This window comes from Fusarium tjaetaba, assembly GCF_013396195.1.
Source record: "Fusarium tjaetaba strain NRRL 66243 chromosome Unknown NRRL66243_c0000229, whole genome shotgun sequence".
NCBI classification, from domain to species: Eukaryota; Fungi; Ascomycota; class Sordariomycetes; order Hypocreales; family Nectriaceae; genus Fusarium; species Fusarium tjaetaba.
Genome location: NW_023501425.1, coordinates 1 through 19,477, shown reverse-complemented (window position 1 = coordinate 19,477; position 19,477 = coordinate 1). Strand labels below are relative to the sequence as shown.

The 19,477-nt window shown below is 47.2% G+C and overlaps 3 protein-coding genes across 3 annotated transcripts; 2 read left to right on the top strand and 1 right to left on the bottom strand.

The window, feature by feature from the left end:
- Positions 1-1,077: 1,077 nt before the first annotated feature.
- On the top strand, positions 1,078-2,279 carry FTJAE_9965 (uncharacterized protein; the record flags this gene model as incomplete). Its single annotated transcript, XM_037356940.1, has 3 exons — positions 1,078-1,369; positions 1,415-1,779; positions 1,833-2,279. The coding sequence occupies 3 exons, from the start codon at positions 1,078-1,080 to the stop codon at positions 2,277-2,279; spliced, it is 1,104 nt and encodes a 367-aa protein (XP_037202956.1).
- Positions 2,280-3,460: 1,181 nt separating this feature from the next.
- Positions 3,461-4,740, bottom strand: FTJAE_9964 (uncharacterized protein; the record flags this gene model as incomplete). Its single annotated transcript, XM_037356939.1, has 3 exons — positions 3,461-4,071; positions 4,123-4,669; positions 4,723-4,740. The coding sequence occupies 3 exons, from the start codon at positions 4,738-4,740 to the stop codon at positions 3,461-3,463; spliced, it is 1,176 nt and encodes a 391-aa protein (XP_037202955.1).
- Positions 4,741-14,166: 9,426 nt separating this feature from the next.
- On the top strand, positions 14,167-15,585 carry FTJAE_9963 (LDB19; the record flags this gene model as incomplete). Its single annotated transcript, XM_037356938.1, has 1 exon — positions 14,167-15,585. One exon carries the CDS (start codon positions 14,167-14,169, stop codon positions 15,583-15,585), a length of 1,419 nt encoding a protein of 472 aa, XP_037202954.1.
- Between the last annotated feature and the right edge of the window lie 3,892 nt (positions 15,586-19,477).

Below are 19,477 nucleotides of genomic sequence, written 5' to 3'. Positions count from 1 at the left end.
TCCCTGTTTCCTGTACCAGGTCGTTGGGCCACTTGTAATGGATGCCTTTCGAGTCACTGAGACAACAAAATGTGATAGAAGCACAGAATTGCAACCCAAAAGTCAAAGCGGGATGTGAGCCATTCTTCCGCAAATTGTGGACCCCAACGACTAACTAAAGCGATTTTAGTTGTCGATCTCAGCCCTGTTCAAGGTCTTGACTCGTGCACTAGATCCTACATAATAAGCAACTAACATCGCAATCTTATCCGGACGTACGGAAGTTTTATATACGACCAGTATTCACTTCAGGATACGACTTTGCTGAAACTGAGTCTGTAGACGAGGAAAAGAGACAAAAAGATCGACATTTCATGGGGGAATGGACATTACGGAGATCTTCCCCGGACTCGATGCATGTAAGTAAGTGCGTAAGTAATATCGTGGGTCGCAAAAAGCAATGAAAGGGAAAGGAAAACTCTATCGACAGCCAACAATCCTCAACCATCCGGACTAGACGCAGCAAATCCAAGGCCCTGTATTCTAGACGCGCCCCGGAATCCACCACTAAAACTGACAAATTGGCTGCCAGAACCTTTTGTGGCTTCCTGCGGTCCAGTTTCAGCGGCCATCCAACGCCACTGAAGCCCTCGTGTCTAGCGCATCATCACTCATGGAACAAGTACGTGGAGAGACGGAGTCAGTAGGGATCATGCCTGTTGAATGTACCAATGCACCGGATGCAAATTCCGCCACTGCAGATTCATTCTACCACTAGCTTTGGTCTGTATGTACGACTCGGATCACCGCCTTCCACTAGCTTTTCTGAGGCCCCAGGGTTCTTCCCTTGTACCCGGCAAGCCTGGACCAGCATTGGATGCACAACTAACTCGTGCTGAGAATTCAATCTTGTTCTAGTGGACAATGGATCATATAAACTGCTGCATTCATCCCTCGCATACAGGTCATTTCTCATGTTGTGTTGTGTTTCATATCGACTTGTACAGTCCCCGTTTTCTGGGGTAACTTGATCTCACTCATCTTCATACGAACCAGCCAACACCGGCGAGATCAAGTCATTCTCGTTCTACTGCCATTATGGCGACCGAACATGGCTTCCTCGTCCCTCCCAACTTCAAGGAGGAGCCTCCTTCTGACGACGATATGAATTTTGCTTCGATTATCTGGGGTTTATCCCTAGGCGTCACCATCTTCAACTGCGGAAAAGCCATGCGTCAAACTCAAGCAGCAATCAGAAGGCGGAATCGATTAACTCTCTATATTTTGTTTATTTGGCTCGAGGTCTGCTCAAGCACTGTTCTTGGAATAATGGTCTGGTTATATCTCCGTGGGATTATACATCCGAGTTTCCAATATTACTTCTTTATCAGTACGTCACTCACACTTTTCCACTGGTCACATACTGACTCTTTAGTCGTCTTTTGGTCGATACAGGTTCAATGTCTGATTCAAATCATCATCAACCGAGTCAGTCTGCTCATGGTCGTCCGTCGAAATGGAACTATACTCAAGTGGACTTGCTTCGCAATCCTCTTGTCCATCAACATCAGCGTTTTCTGTGTCTGGATTCCTGCTCGCCTTCAAATCAGTGAGAAGTACATACATGTCAACGAAATTTGGGACCGTATGGAAAAGGTCCTCTTCGCCATCATGGACGCAGCCCTCAACTTTTATTTCATTTGGGTTGTTAAGCAGCGTTTGGTAGCAAACGGTCTTCAAAAGTACACCCGTTTGTACCATATGAATATGTTTCTTGTCGCAATCTCGATTGCCCTGGATGTAGGTCACGGTCTCTCAAACTCGGTTTCTCACATTGTACTGACTTTTGCAAGATCCTCCTTATTGGAATGATGTCTTTACCAAACAGCTTCGTCTACGTCCAATTTCACCCTCTTGTCTATCTCTGCAAACTCCACATTGAGATGAACATGGCAGACCTTATTGGCAAGGTTGTCCGAGCCGGCAACAACCAGGCAGATGGAACGCACGATTACAGCTCTCGCTCTCGGACTACTGTCAAAACTGGTGCCCGACCTGCCGGAGCCAGTCGATTCGGAGGCGGTCTTACACGAACACATATCGAACTTGGCGAAGAAGATGAGATCGAACTCAAGCATCGCGAGAACCTCGAAGGAATCAAGAAGACTATCGTTACAGAGGTCATTCGACAACCAAACAGCGAAGATGACGAAATCACGGAACATCACGAGAGAGCAGTCAGTGAGGCGAGCTCTACGAATGCTCGACACGAGCCTTATAGTATTGAACATGCGAAATAAGCGATTTAACCACTGGATACTAGGAAGTTAACATATACATATATAATTAGAGGGAGCTTCATCCTCTGTGTACCAACGATAGAATATAACTCAATTAATGGGACCTCGCAGATGCACCGTGAAAACTCTTCAGAACTAATGATGTACGACTTGCTTATGACAGCGAGGAAGCAGGGCAAGTCCCTGTTGAAGGATTTCAGCTGGTCCCAGGTCCCATCCACCTGCAGGTCCCTTTGAGGATCTCATGCAGCCCCCGCAAAGCCCTGACAAGGATGGATGGACGAAGGGGATGCAACTCCACCAGATCAGGGGGGTTTTCTGGGGTAACGAAGGCATCTTCCGCGTCTGGCGCCTGCAGCTGACGAGTTCCCATTGTCCGATTGTGACTGTGCAAGGATTAGTTTACATGGTTTGATACGAGTGCCAACTCATCCTCATTTTTGGAAACTGCACGACTCATACCCCATCTCTTATCGTTGGCTACCAACAGCCTCACATGCTAAGGACTCAATTCTTTCCATCACAAATCCTTTTCTCGGTCCCGAGTTTCTATTGTCTGGCTCTTTCCGGTAGCAAGGCTTTGTATGAGGGCCCGTTTATAAGCCTCTCGACTAATATCGCGCTTACATAGTTTGGTTCCGCTTCCGGGCGACGGGATGAACGATTCCTTAAAAAGGTATGGTCATGACGCTATCTAGAGATGACATATACTAAGCAAGTTGGGATGATTAAAAGTTGGGGTAAAGTGATTGGTTATACGCATATAACAAGCAAATACTTTGCTTTCGACAATCTCGGCCTTATCACCGTTCCCTGGATTCAAAATGTGAGAGCTCAGACATGAGGCAGTGGCTTTCTTTAGCAGACGCCACTGTCATTAATAACGCCCTACAGGGTTCCAGAATAGGTAGCGCCTTCACTTCCCGCAGGTTATTGGTCTCTTGCTGCCCAATGCCTCTGGATGTCCCGTCAGATAACAGTACACGGATATCGCATTACACGGCTCCTGTGATACTGTAAAGGTCCTCCATGTATCAAGTTTCCACATCCGCGCATTAAATGCCCAAATCATTCTCCGTTTGGCGATCTCTCTTGGTTCTATGACCCAGACACTCTCCATGGTATATAGTAGAGGAGAGCTCAAAGTTTTGAGATCACACCAACTGCCTTTTCAAAACCACTCAAAGCGACAAGATGAACTGCTCAAGATTGATGGCTCTGGCCTCAAGTTCGTCCAGATCCTTCCGATCCATTCGCGCAAGCTCGATATGTGCTCGTACTTCAGCAACTTGTTTACCAATGTCAACCAATGTCTTTCGATGCTTTTTGGACTGTTCAATCATCTCGGTGTGCATGTTCTGAATCTGCCTCGTCGTCTCGGTATGCATCTTGCGCATTTCCTCAGAAACATCTCGTTTCGATTCGGTTGTAATATTGGTAATGAGATTCTTCAACTCGAGGAACTGCTTTTCTGAAAGTGCAGTATGGGTAGATTCGTCCTCAGGAGAAGATTCGTCGCTAGCCGAGGATTCAACGTCTGTTTCGTGGACGGCCATAGGACTGATGCATAGCCTTGTGATGTCGGGGCCATAATTAGATGCATCTACTGGCGCTTTGCTGGACTTTGACTTCAGAAACTTGCTGTACGAAGCATTGTGAGGTTTTCCAAGAACCATGACTCGCATTTTCGACTCGACCTCCTTCAATTGTTGGGCGGAAGGCTTGTCAGGTTTAGTGGAGCAGGGCTGGTTCTTGTGAGGCTCAAATTTTGGGGTATGGATTACAGTATCGTCTAATACGAAGTTAATAACAAGTTATTCATGTCATGGAGGGCATATCTCACCAGAGTTGCAGTCCTCCTCTTTGACGGATAAGTCGCTAGGGTTGACCTTATCATCTTCCTCAAGCCAATTCTTCTCCAAGTAAGGAGTCATAGCCTTGGGCTCACGTTTTCTGACGATGTCCTCGGGAACCATGCAGGAAACCCTGGGAACAGGACCGGTGAAGGCACTGAGATCTATACCTGGATACTTTTCCATGAGAGCAAGTCTGAGAGTTGAAAGTTTCTGATCAGGATATATGCAACGGAAGACAACCCAGAGTCCGAAGGTTATGTCGTGTTGGTAGAGTTTGTGTTTGCTAGGGACCTTTCGGTTTGTAGAGTTAGTTCGCACCTCAGGCAGGAGACGATAGATTTGCATCTTGTCTTGAGGGCTCCAGCATGAGGCGAACATGTCCCAAACCTGTTTGAGTCGCTTGAGGTTCGCCTGGTCCTCAGGCTCTTGCGACAGCCAAAGCGAGGTCAAGTTTGGGAAAACCAAGTCTGCGACATTTTCGCGTGTTAAACCGGGATAAGTCTCTTGTGCGATCTGCTTTTCGATCTCGAGATGCTGTCAGTAGGGCGTATAGATGAATAACTTTGGTTTAGCTGTATGTATCATACCTGCTGGAATGATTCCATCTTGCATCTGGATGACAGCCAGTTGAGAGTTGGCGGAAGTTGCAACACTTCAGAAATCAATCCAAATGCGTGAATTGTCCTTGTTTAGAACGCAGGATGATGGGGGTGGAGAAATCTAGAAAACCAGTCTCGCATTTCTTTATTTTTCTGTTGTAGTAACGCGTCTGTGTTTGCTATAACCTCAAGCCGAAGTGGGCAGTGCTTGTCACTTGGCAAATGCTCTGCCACTACTCGGAGGTCAAATAGATAGTCCGAAAAGAAAAATCCATAGAAATAGACATATAATTCTATCACTTTCAGATAAAAAAGAAAGTTGATAGGAATCTGGTTAAGAAAACCCAGTGCTCACATGCTACAAGTCAAAGAGACTCTGGTCAGTGATATAGGCAACTCAGCAGATTTCTAGATATCTCCTTAGGTAGGAAGGTAAGATATCCATGTAATTTAAGATTGAGGTCATAAGCTCGAGCTAATGCTTCTCCTGGGCGTTCATAAAAAAGATATGCTCTTGTCATGAACTGCCAGAGCGTTATCCAACATAGTAGCATCTGCTCTTCCCAGTTGGCAGGAAGCCTAAGTACCTTATATAGCAGAATGCTCCTTCTCATTGTAACTCCTGGGATCAAGATCAAAACAGGAACTGGGGTTCCCATATCTCAAGATTTGTCATGTTCAAAGCAAGACCATCTCTTACCGTTGCCTGGTATATCTCTATTCTTGATAGTAAAAATCATTCAACATGGACCAATACCAAGAATCAGAGAAGCCGAACGATGTTGGTCCTGAAATCTGTACAAAAATACTTAGCGCAGATCATGGACCAGTAGTGAATCCGTTGTATGGTGCGCGGCGTTCAAGCCAGTCCATTCAGTTTTGCAACTAGGTAGGTATACAATCTCACATAGATCATCCAGAGACTCTACCATCATCACTTCCGTCACCCGGAGCCACTCAAGTGATACTAACGAAGGACAATGTCTCTCCTTCTGCTACCAACACGGCCTCGGAGGCCAACCCTTCACAAGCTCTTCGCATAAAGAAGAGCTTGGGAAATTAGCCTCATCGTTCTGACCACCAAAGTTTCACGGTAGCCTGAGCTCCACTCGATACAAATCTATTCCAGCCCTACCAGCCTTCGACTGTACCTTTGAAAGCTCCTACAATGACATTCTCACCTCCGACAGTACCGGAGCAACCTCCAACAATACCTCATCAATCGTCAGCTGACAACATATAGCCTTCGACAGTACCACATTACCCTTCACCAATACCATATCAGCCTTGGAAAGTACCATACCAACCTTCAGAGTTATCTACATCAACCTCTGCCTGTGCCTTTGACTTACCCACCTGCACCAAATCGGTATCTCGACCCAAGCGAAGTGGCTGATGCCCAAAATAGCAAATCACAGCTCCACAACAATGATCAATTGAAACAGAGGCTGAAGAAGCACCAGGTTATACCTCGTTCTATAGCAACTCTACTGCATGGCTGCTCCATTACTAGGACCATTAGCAAAAGCCCGAACTTGTAGAAATTCACGGGGCAACCAGTGATAGGGAGCAACAGTTTTACTACATTGTGTAGCTCATCTTCAGCTTTTAGAAAATACTACTAATGATGCAGTTCCTCCCAAAATACTACCAGTGACCTGAACAGAACAGATTTGAAACCTTGTAGGATCGATAGGAAGAACTTACCGGATGAACATAACTAGGTATTTTAGCATTCTAGTTTCTTCAAGCACCAGGACGTCACCTCATCCTTCTCTCGCTAACGTTGAGCGTTGGCTAGCCTGAAGATCTTGAAGCATCCCTTGCCCGGCGTTTTCCTTTTTGTCACTACGGAAACCCCAAGATACGTGGACGCCGGGCTACCAAAGAGGTTCTCTGAGGCTCGTGAAGTGCCAGCCAACACAGCCAACCTTTCTAGTTACTGGTTTGACGAAATAACTCAAGCAAACGAATGTATGTTCTTGTCACAGAAAACAGCTACACAATGCGAGGTTTACGAGCATTGCTATAGCGTCATAAACTTAGGAGGTTACTGCAAGGCTCAGATCCAATCAATAGGTACCTTACGCAGGTATTACTCTCCAATTCCTCGAGAACTCAAGAGCCTGGCTATTGAATAACGGATAGAACTTCACAGCCCGCTTCTTCTCTAGCAGCAACGTTTCCCCGAACCCCAAAATAACTCCAATTCGAGCTTCCACCCCCATCACGGCAACCTTCTCCTAGCGTTCGGCCCGTCCACCGGTCAAGTCCGATTCTGATGATCTCGATACCCCTAGACCTTCCAGAAATGGTCTACCCCTCAGCTCAAAGAGGTTCCTTCGCAAGCAAAAATAGAACATTCTGGGTTTGAGGCGTATGTAGAATGATCTGGCGGAGATGACGTTTGGGGTGGAAAAAGATCGAAGATATGTTACCCACTTGCCTTGTATGGAAGAAATTTGTTGTTCTGTGCATTATTCCCGGAGCTTAGTCCGGCGCTTTGCTAGGACCTGGGCTTGGCGCAGGATTTTTCGTCTTCGGCTTGAAAATTTGCTAAACACCATCGTGAACGGATGAGGCCGTTGTCGGAGAAAGAGGTTCTCACTTTGACTCATTCATTTCCCTAGTTCAGTATCGCGAGACTCATGCGCCAAAGGCGTGCCAATATGGCTTCAACCTATCAATGCCTCTTGTGCAGCCTGATCTGGCAATTCCTTATCTCCCAAGCCTCGTTATCATTCCCCAGCATGGGAACTTATCTCTCGACCCCGGAATCCCCAGAGTTTGAGTCTCGGTAGAATGATCAGAGATAAGGCTAATGCTCTTCGAATCCGGGCAGCTCTGCAATTGGGCCATACACTTGCCTTATCTCTATAACTGCTAGATGCTCTACATACATGTCTTGCATATAGTTTATTTGGATCTGATACCATTTTCGGGATGTAGTTGACAGACAATACATGAGCTGTGAGACAGAGGTTAGTCACATGATCGGACCTCTGCTTCGCACGCCGTAGAAACAACCGCATGCTCGTTTTTGCATGCGCATCATCTATCTAGAGGTTACCAAGTTGTCTGGCATACACGATGCGAGCGATTGATTTGACTCAGGTCACCAGCAGCCATGGAAACAAATGTCATATGGAATCTTTTTCGACGCCCAAGACGAAGTGGCTTTCGGAGAACAAACCAACGTTATTCCCGGAAAGCAACAGATCAATGGCATCAGGACTGCATTGGATCTAGCTGGTGTCCAATGGAGTGAAATCCCATTGCTAAAATGGCATCACGGCTAAAGTTAAGCACTCTCTGTAACATCGCGAATGGAGAAGTCGTATGTGTTCTCATATCATCTTGTCGGCTAAGCTACCTAGACACTGAAATGTGAAGTGTTGTTATGACAAGTCTCTTCGTGATGGCACGTTTCTCTTGAGTGTCCCAAGAAACAGTCGATTGATGCACGGACGTGGCCGGTGGAAGATTTTTGGCACATGACGCACAGGCCCCTGGCATCCAATCCAGAAAGGTCACTGTCGGCAGAGAAACAACCCTGGGTGTACGTGTAGTTGCAAGGATACGGTTCAAGGTACCGTAAGCACTGTGTGAAAACAGAGGAGCCTCAAGCCCGCCAAATCGCTTGGCTTTTTATGAGAAGGACAAGAGAGAGCACATTACAAGGCAGACAAGTTTAAGCCAACTGCCTCGAGGCGTGGACATCACGGAGTTGTGTTCCGCATGTTAAAATGTTGTCGGGTGCTGTACCGACCGTCAGTACCTTAGCTAGAGCATCTGCCGCCCTGCCGCCCGAGCTCAGACCAACGCCCAAAGACAAATTTTTGGTACGTGACGATCGATCCGGATGTAAGTTCATGCAAATTGAGCCTCATCGACTAATGGGCGTCGATCGCTCACCGTTACAACCTTTGGTTGCAACCGTGCTGAAGCCAAGCTCAAGCTTTATTGCAATATCTCGTCAAAACATCTGCCGTGGAGCCTAAGAGCCCAACTTACCATCTTTGTTGATGCCAGATGGGTCTTTGTTGAAGGCTATTGCATGTTTGTGACTCTGCTTATCCAGACCGCTTCGATTTATTGGTTTCAGGAGCCGTGATGTGAGGTACTGCAAACTCCTTGCATTTTCGTTTGTCGGAATGAGACGCTTCACATCGGAACGCTGAAAACAAGACGGGCCGCCAGATCACCGTGAAGTGGAAAGGTCCTTGTAAAGGGCGTTCCGAATCCACCTGAAGTCTCAACTCGTCTTGTGATGCTCCAGGCCCCATCGTAAAGGAGGATCCAATGGTATAATTATAGCGTAAATTTGCACCTTGATCCAATGCGGCTCAAAACTGGCCCACGCGTTTGTCTATGCAAATGAAGGAAAATTTTCCAGAGGAGTGTAATTAGCAAGACGGTCGTGCACGAAGCTTCTACCACGCAAATGTTTATTTCCAGCTGAGTTCAAGGGTCGCCAAGAAACGATCTTGTATAGCCTTCCATGATGCGATGGTCTATCGAAAATGGTGCAAGCAATGGCGAATATTTCTGGTTAACCGCGAAACTGTTTGCGCCTGAAAAACGCTGCAGGCCAGCCATTAGGGAACGAGGACCAGCGGCAAATTCTAGAAGCTGAGGCCTGAAAACACGTTGCGCTGATTTGAGCCGTGATTGCACCATCGTGACGGCGCCCTTCCCGAGATGTCGACGTACCAAGGACAGTGACAGGGCTGAGGAGTGAACACGCAAGGACTTCTCACGACGGGCACGGGCTGCGAATTGAATGTTGGCTTGTTGTCCAGGGGGGGCTCCAACTTTTAGGTAATGGCTGAGCCTCTGAGGCACTGTATGGCTGGAGACGGATGCATGATCTTCAGGAACGGGCAATGCGTTATATGTTTGTACCCTGGCATAGAAGCGAGGCTCCTTGAATCGAATCAATTTTTAGTCAAGAGCCGCATCATCTGAGATGAGGCTCTCCTGCTTCGGTCTCGGCCGACAATTTTGGTGGTGTACACAGTGGCACTTGGTGATCTCGTGTTAGACAGGAACGTGGCATGAAGACGAGTTAACGAATCAACAGTGACATCTTACGTAAGTAAGAGAGCTTGAGTGTGTGTGGGACTTGAACCTGTGGCGATTTACAGTACCAAAATTGATGCCAAGTTGATGATGCTGCTCCACTTTCAACTACACGAACTGACGAGGGCATCTAGAATCAATCCCTAGAGACTTCCGTGAGCGTTCCATTTTGGAGGCGGGGAGTCTTTTGGCGCTTCCTCGGGGCAGGGAGTAGCCGCGGCTAACAAGCGGACGCCGGAAGCTTTGTTATGCGTCTATGCATCAGATTTCGGGAGTTGTTGATGAAGAATAGGGTTCAGGAAGACGGGATATAATCCCCTGAACTCGGTTTACACGGCAATTGCATTGCATTGCATTGATGTGATGTCGTTCCGTTTCATGTCTGAGTTTGACACGATATAATTAGGATCTCGATTACGAGTATTTCGATATCGACACAGTGGGTTACGCAAGTTGCTTCACCATGATGAAGTCAATATGTATGCTGTCGATGCATCGAGATACTTCCGTGTAAGCCGCGTATGTATCAGACCTGGCAACATAGTTCAACCACGTGTATCGACCAAGACCAGTCAGACACTGATGCTGATACGTACAATCGTTAATTACGGAACGTTTCTCACCGGGTAAAGGTGACATCCAACAAGGTAAATCCTACCCTGCAATGGTGAGAAAGACTCATTTTCAGGAACCCTGATGATGGGCCAACATTGCTTCACGATGCCGCAATAGGCGGTTTGATTGGGGGCGTGTGATCTAAATCTCCCCCAAGGTACCAAGCCAATTAGGCGTCATGGTGGACAAGATCCAAGGAAATCCGTTTCTGATGCTTGACCCATCTCCGAAAAAAAGCTTGGTCTCTTTTCCAGATCGAAGTTTTGAATCAAGAAACGACAACCCAAGTTGGTTTAGTTTTGGAGTCAGGGAGCAGATGGTCAGGTCTCTCAGAGATTTTCCCAGGATCTTGGGGTGTTCATGACACCGTTAAACCTGGAACTTCTTGGAAGCTGAACGGAAGGAATTTGCTTGATGGAAAGCATCCACATTAGTATACGTACCTGTCGCGTATAATTTTTTCATTGGCCAAGTTCCAGCCGCGGTCACCTCTTGGCTTCTCTCACCTTAACATACGGTCAGCGACGTCCACTTGACTGTAAGAAAAAATTCTTCATCTTGTGGAGACATTTCCCCACTGTGTCTCTGCTGTCTTTTTGCAGTAGGAATAGCCCTTCAAGGGATGACCCACACGGTGTGCATTGGAACTTCATGATATAATAATTGCAGCGTCAAATACGTAAATGTTTGATCAGTGACAGCCGCATACCGTTTTTTACTTAATGGATCGGACTTATTGTGGAACCAGCTCAAAAGAACTTCAAAATGTTCTCTTTTCTCTTTTTCTCTCTTCTAGGCCTGGCTTTGTTCAGTGGGACCGGGAACGGAGATGGAATGGAAATCATCACACCTTGCTTTACCTGTAACTGATGAGAGTGACAACATCGAGGCTAGTGACTCTCATGGGTAAATGATGATGTCCACATGATTCATAATGCAAAAGTGAATGCAATTCTTTACCCCAATGCAGCTCCAATTTCACAGCTCACCGTTCAGAGAGCACATCTCCGAGTCACTCAGCCACATACATAGAGTTTGATCAGATAAGTCCATCATGTATTATTGCTACTGTACCGATTCCATCTACCGGTATTAGTTACGAAGCTTAACTCTGAGTCGACTGAGGCTTGATCCCGTGCTGATCTCACAGAACTCTTAGGTAGAAGTTTAGTAGGCACTGCATCCTCGTATGTTAATTTGCCCATAGCCGCTCGTTTCCGTTGGCCGACATTCGGAGTTGGCCCTACCAGGCCTCTCAGCCTATAATTGCCCTTTCTGGGCAATACAACTCACAGGGATTGGATGATGTGTTTCGTTTGGTTCTCTTCTCTTCTCTCACTGCTAGTTAGCAGTGTCACTCACAAGAGTTCTTACTTGTAAAACAGCACCTGATGTTCCTCTCGACAGGGCATTCGAGCGCATACACCGCTTATGATAAAACCTTTGGAAGGTATCATGTTTGCTGAAGTTGGCATCCACTTGAAATGTCCTGAGGAAGCAATCAACACATTACCTACTCAGGTAGTCTTGGAGTAGGAAAAAATATCCGTTCTTGTTCCTCTCGGGTTCTATGACTCTATGGTGTGCAATCTCCCCGAAGGCTCCCCGGAGAGTTTTTTAGTGGGATCTAGCGCTGGAACTGGAAATTTACAGCGCTGCGGGCCACTAACCGCCCTTCGACAATCCTTCCATCAGCGCTGTTGCTTAGCCGCACGTGGCCGTCGTGTACTGTGCCTGCCATTCCCGAGGTAGGGTAAATTTCCAGATTTCCGAGGATAGACCTCGACACCGAGGAAAGCACATCATCGCGAAATAAGATCAACGAATTCCACCGTCTTAACCGATATGCGGCAATTGCATAGTTTGTCATTGATAATCAACAAATTGCTTGTCTGGGAATTAGGATCTGACGAGACGTATGCAGCCCAAGACTGGCTGGTGATGTGCTCTGCCGCGTCATGTGCCGCTATATCGAATCATATTTTGCTGGGCTGGTGCTGTTTCTGATGTTACGGCTGTTCTTTTCGATCCTTTCCGTCAGTTGTTCCCGAGAAAAACTAACACTGACACTGCCTAGGTTAGTGAGATCAAATCATCAAAGGGTCCCCCCTTGATCTACCCTGTGCGCCCTCTAGGCCCTGTGGCTTACCGGGCCGGTCTTCGGCCTGCTACGCCGATTCTCACTGAGAGTGAGAACTCATGGGGCTAGTGTGCGTCTGGAAAGAAACAGACTCACTCGGAGACATGGCCCGTCTGTCTTCAGTGCACAGTCTAGACAGTAGAGAGCCTGCGGGTGCTTTGCCGAGACAGATCAGGAGGACATGCATGGACAGAAGGAAAACAATGGCTGGCTAGACTGGGTCACTGCATGAAGTTACACTTCGTTCAACTAACACAGTTGACTAGGGCATACGACGACACAGCACAGCATAATTCCATTCCAGGACTCATATGAAGAGATTTTCTATAGCAAATTGTTCTTTCAACTTTCCAGCGGCCACAACCGGTCAGCGTCGGTACGCGTCTTTGCAAAAGGACTCCATCGTCGTTTGCTTGGTCTATTCCAGCCATGGGGGAATAAACCTGGTCCTACGATCCACGATCGAACTTCGCAAGATCCAACATGCTCCTCGATGACCCACAATGTCCTACGTTGCGCGACACTGTGCTGTATGTCCCTGATGGGCATCAGATCAGAAACGTTGGAGCATGCCAAGGGAGCATTAGCCTGGTGCGTACCGTTCGTGGAACATTCTCTTGGCCAACCGTAACACCGCATTGCGCCCATACTGACTGTGCCAGGGTTCATCGTAGACTGTGCTGGTGTTGAACCCACCTTGCTGGTCGCACGCCCTTCGGCGGTCTCCAGGCCACAGACCTACCCATAACCCACACGCCCAAAGGGGTTACAGGGCTCACAGCGCGCGAGCAGAACTGGCAGAGTCAGGCGGGAGCCGCCTGTCAGTGCATATCCACCAAGGCGCCACTTAACAAGCTCGCCATAGCAGGGCACCTTGGGCTATGACACATTGTTTCCCCCAAGGACTGAGCACGAGTCGAAGGCTCTGAGTTCAGATATTTAGTCTTGGTGATGCCCTCGATCTTCTCACTCGAAAGGCTCTCCATATCTTCCCCAGAATCATCTTGGTCTATCTTCAATTTCCCCAGACTCACATCTACATCTACTATTATCCCGGGTTGACAACACTTGACTAAAGTTAGTCCCCAGATATATCAACTTACAAAAAGTTCACTTACACACGAACGAAACAAAACAACGATCAACGACAGCTTCAGTAATTGGTTATCTAGAAGACACTTCGATACCAATTCGCATCTCAGTCACTTGTTCTTCACAGAAGTTACGAGAAAAACGAAAAATAAATCTACCACTTACTCGCGGCATCTGCAGCTAGCAGCCGGCACTCAAAAATCCTTGCACACCACCTCAGAACAGGTTTGAGTGGCAGCATCGTCATAACCGACTTCGCATTGACGCAGCTTGCAACATTTGCAAAGTCAGAAGACCAGTTGCCCCTGGCTATCTCCCGCCGTATACACCCACATCATACGCCGGCGTCAGCAGCACCTACAGTACTATTTCCGGTATTACATCACACTGAAGAGTTTTTGCGAAAACTCGACTCGTTCACGCGAGTGCTATTTTAGCCGCCAACCCCCACCATCAACCACAAAAGGGAGCGTCTTACAAAAGGATCGCTCACTACCGCCGCCATGCCCCACCGCGTGGCTAACTTCATCCGCACCTCTTCTGGCAACATTGCTCAGATCAAGAAGGTTGCTCGCTCACGCACAAACAGCCCCTACACATCAGACGGCGAGGATCGACCTCAAATCCACGCTGTCAAGATGGCCGAACTCGCAGATGCCGTTAAGAAGCATCACCGAATTTCTCTGCCCTTTGGCAAGTCCCATAAGGAACAGCCCTCAGATGTTTCCATCGACTGGAGCATCGAGAGCCCACCTGTGGTTTTCCACGGCAACACTGAGGAGAGCACTGGCGCTCTCATCACTGGACAGATGTTCCTCGATGTCAAGGAGGAGGTTGTCGAGGTTGGAAGCTTTGCCGCTTCTCTCAAGCTTCACATCTACCAGAAGAGGCCCTACCAGAGCCACTGCACAGATTGCCAGAACCAGTACACTGAGCTCAAGAGCTGGCAATTCCTAGCTCTCCCTACCACACTCCGCAAGGGTCGTCACCCATTCCCTTTCTCTATTCTCCTGGATGGCCACCTCCCCGCTACCATGGATACTCCCCTCGTCGCCATCTCATATGAGTTCAAGGCTGATGCCTATGTCACCAAGAGCATGCACTCATCCAGTGGCTCCGTCACGCCTGTGCGATTCGAGCGAACTGTCCCTGTTAAGCGATCTCTCCCCGAGAACGAAATTCCTCACCACTCTGTCCGCGTCTTCCCCCCTACCAACATCAAGGCCAGCGCCCACTACAACAACATCATCCACCCTACCGGATCCAACACTGTCAGTCTCCGTCTTGACGGTCTCATGAGCCGCAACGACAAGGCCAAAACCATTGACTTCTGGCGACTAAAGAAGGTCACATGGAGACTCGAGGAGACCATCAAGACCGTGGCCCCTGCTTGCGACCGACATGCTCCTGCAGCTGAAGACACCGAGAAGAAGAGCCTTCCCCGCAATGAGGTCCGCGTCCTGGGCGAGAAGCACCTCCACGATGGCTGGAAGTCTGACTTCAGTGGCACCGATGGCAAGGTCGAACTTGAATTCGATTACTTTGCCAATCAGTACAAGTCTCACACCAAGGAGCTCAAGTATGCCTGCGATACCAAGTCTGCTGAGGGCGTCGAAGTGACACATTCACTACTCATTGAGCTTGTTGTCTCTCGGGAATACGCTCCCGAGGGTAAGCCTCAACTGGCTACCCAAACCGGCACCGGCCGCATCCTGCGAATGCACTACGGTGTTGTCATGACTGCTCATGCTGGCATGGGTGTCAGCTGGGATAACGAGGCTCCCCCGGTCTACCAAGACGTTCCTCCTAGCCCCCCTGCCTACCCTGCCATTGAGTCCCCGGTTGAGTACGAGAGCCTGGAGCACCTCGATGCCCACCGACTCAGCAGTCTTTCCAACGCATCAGATGATGGCAGCCAATAGAGCTGCCATCGATGAGATTCAACATTTGTCTTTTATTGCTTAATATTTGCATTTTCCTTTGTCAACAACTGCATGAGACACGCGGCGATCCGATTTGCGAAAAGAAGATACCCCAGAAGCGTTGATAGGAAGGCTCAGTAACTTCCACCTCTACATTATAAAGAAAGGGAATACAGAACACATGGGAAATGACTTTTGAAACGGAGTTTGGGAGTACAAAAAGTTACAGTGGATTGGATATCAGGGACGTAAGAGCCCATGTGTTGTATAGCTATCAAAGCTTCTGTATCTAGTTATGACAAGAAAGGCCGCCCAAAGAAGCAGGCTTAAAAACATTGAATAATTATGAACCATTTCAACTCTCAAAGCTTGACGATGCTCTCATGTGAATTATTGGTTGCTTGGCAACGAGCCAGTTTCTGCTTGCTTATTGACTCGCATAGAGTAGTCAACCGGATTCATGGTCTAGAACAAGATAAGGGGTGTGAGTCAGATGCAGCCAAGCATGAGGCGTCCGGGGTTAGATAACCGAGGCACTGTTTTACAACCCAAAACAGAAGCAATCTTGAAGTCTGATAAGCAAAAACCTGGGGTTTGCGGGCGGACAACAACCCGCAGTCAGCCATGATAGGTCGGGTAGTCTAAGAGGTCAGTGTCACAAGCAAAAGTGGTGCATACATTACACAGAATAGTTTGGTATGTGCGTTTGAGCCTGAAAGGCGAGGGTGAATTCTCGCGTCGACCAAGAACATGCATGCAGCGTTGATCGTCAAAAGTGGTGGTCAGTCTGTGATGCATGATGGATCACACGACTTGCAGAGACAACAGGATTCTGCATACCAAAAAGATTGTGTCATTGGCGTGCGGACTTGGACTCCCGGTATAACTTGCCAGAAGAGGACGCAGTGGCTTGTTCAAAGTATTGCCCGGATGCAGCATCCGTTATGGCTTTGGTCCGGTCTTGTTTCCGGTCTTGTGTGTCACATCCCATTCGAGTTGATGGCGTACATGTTTGGTGGGATGGTGAAAGCTCAAGAATAGAAATTACAAGCTTGGTTAGATTAGCTACCCAAGCTATCTGAGAAAAATATGCTTGTTTGATGGGGCCTGTCTTGGCTGGTTTGGGAGTTGGAGATTGCTGAGAGGGATATCTGCTGGTCTCGTGATCGGACGAACTTGAAGTGCACAAAGAGCTACATTTGGCTCTTAGGCTTCAGGACAAAGCAGTGAAGGGGTCTTTTCTGTCATATAGCAGTCGACATTAGACCATGCGACGTATAATTCTTTTCTTCAATGGCTTGTTGTCGCTTCATCTCGAAACACTGGCATTGCAGATGTTCTTACTACCACCTTGGCTTCGGAAACATATGCCCTGCTGAGTATTTAAACATCTAGCGGAAGGTAAACTTGCATTTATAGTGATAATAACCAGATAATAACTGTATAAGAGAACCTTTTTGTGTTTACTTATCCGTTTCTAACATGATTGCATAGCGAGTTCGGGTGTAGTTGCTACAATTCTTGGGCAGTATCCCATGTTGCATAGTAATCAGATATTTGATATACGGGATGAAGACTATTAAAGACATGAGAAGTGAGTTTGGGACGCAAATATAGAACATCAAGTCCCAGCCTGTGAACTCTCTCGGAGCGGAGATTGAGATACCTGACTTATTGCTCAAGGCATGGCTGAGCACCTGTCCACAGCTAATAGCCCCCCTCTAGTATCGTAGTATTTGTGAATAAAGTTTAATTCTTTGGGGTATCAGTCTCTACCTAGTTGTCCTCATCATAAGTTAGCCTACAATTAGGATAGTTATGCCAGGGTAGAGGATGAGGGATAGGTTACCTAAACCAGCCAAAGGATCCCTATTTGAACTTTGCGAACAAGTCATATTGAGAGAACTATGAGCTGAGATGCCGTAAGCTGTTCCAGATGAAACCTTCTTGTAAGACTGAAGGTAATACTTGTAAGAACTCGGAAACATGAGGCGATGACGATAATGCAAGAAAGAGTTCATCAACTATGCCCACAAAAGACGTCCAAGGCTTACCAAACCGGACAATAAGGAGACTTTGGGGAATCAAATCAAGGGCCTAGGCAATGATACATTCGCTGCTTGAGTGAGACATTGAGCGAGTCGTCTCAATCGTACAAGAAAGACACAAATTGCTAGCTAGGTAAGAAGTGCCGAATGGTCTGTCTCCTGTTTAGATCTAGTTTCTAGGTTCCATTATTCCCGTGAAGTATGACGGTAAAATTAATGATTTAGGTGTATCTACAGAAGGGGGCGGGACAGCTATGAATGAGTATATCGGTTCCAGGTTCTGGTAAACTTGGGCTCTTTCTTATAAGATGGACTTATAAAGCCTAACAGATAACCCTATACTTCTTTTTATAACTTTAATATATAATTCTTAGTAACCCTAAAGTTTAATAATATAAGAAATGTAAAATAGATCTTAGAATAAGATAGATATTAAGGAAAGAATAATGCTATTTATAAGTAGATTATTACAATTATATAAGATATTAAGCACAGCTACAGGGATAAGGTTCTATAAGCATTTCTATTATTAACCAGAACAAACCAATCTAGACCAGAGAGAGAAACCAGAAGGAATTTAAAGGTTGTAATTCGAGTAGCGATCGTCAAGACACCTGCTCGCCCTGTCAGCCATAACCACTGCCAGTATTTCCAAGTAAGTCACCACCATGTGATACAAGAGACAGGGCAACCGTAAACCGAGATATGCCGAGATCGATTCGATATCTAAAACACTGTATTGCTACGGAGTGGTAAAAATTATCAGAATGGATTGCAAGCTATCGATAGAATACCGGCCCAGCATCGGCCGCATCAAAAAGCTGTTTGAGGCTCGTTTGAGAATCGGGAACACGTAAGTCGACCCACAATATCGAACATTTTTAGAAGACGATCTCCGGATAACGCCCTCAAGGTAACATAACTGAACACTCTCTTACTACGAATAAGCCAATCGTTGCATGGTTGCTATAGCTGATCTTATGCATCATATGATGGCGGTAAAGAAAGTGTGACTGATGCTGATTGGGTAATTGCATGGTTGATCAAAGTCAAGTCTTACAACATCAAATGTGATAGTTAACGAGGAGATGCTTGGTCCTCATTGTTTGTCCAAGATGTTCTGAGTGATGAACTTATTGGGGTCACTTGTAGACGGAGTTGCCAAGCAACTGAAGGATCTATCAATAGCTTACCCCGGATTTTGAAGCTGTTGCTGTAGCTGGAGCTGTATGTAGCTGGAGTGTGGAGACTCTGACCGGGTGTCCGGAACCGGCATCTACTATGTATAATCAGGCACAGAAAAGAATGGATGACTACCTTCCCTATCAATGGCACTGTATCATATCATGATGATACTGCAGATGCCCAATTCCTCACCCAAATCACACAATTATCCCCCTGACTAAACATGCCGGATACCAATTTACTCCTGATACTCGTCTAGAGAGTCACACGACTCGATGGTTTTTCTAGCTTCCTCGACTAAACTTGCCCGAATCTCAACCGCGGCCCACCAAACAAGGTCAAGATACAGAAGAAGCTTCAGAGTCTCTCCCTCCCGTCAACTCCCGTGGACAACAAACAACCCCCCGGGCCCGGGAGAGCGCCAACGCTAACGCGTGAAACTGGCGATTCAATGCGACTGTTCATATCAAATATAAACAGAGTCTCACACCGTAACACGGAACTTGGCCGAAATGATGCCTCAGGCTCTGCCCGGCCCCCGTATCCACTTCCCTTGAGCCGAGAGTGACCCCATGATAGCTCCGAGCTATGAGTAACAGTTTAGCACATTCTAACGTCCCCCACCCAAAGACCGGCCACCCCCACAGACTGGCCACCTC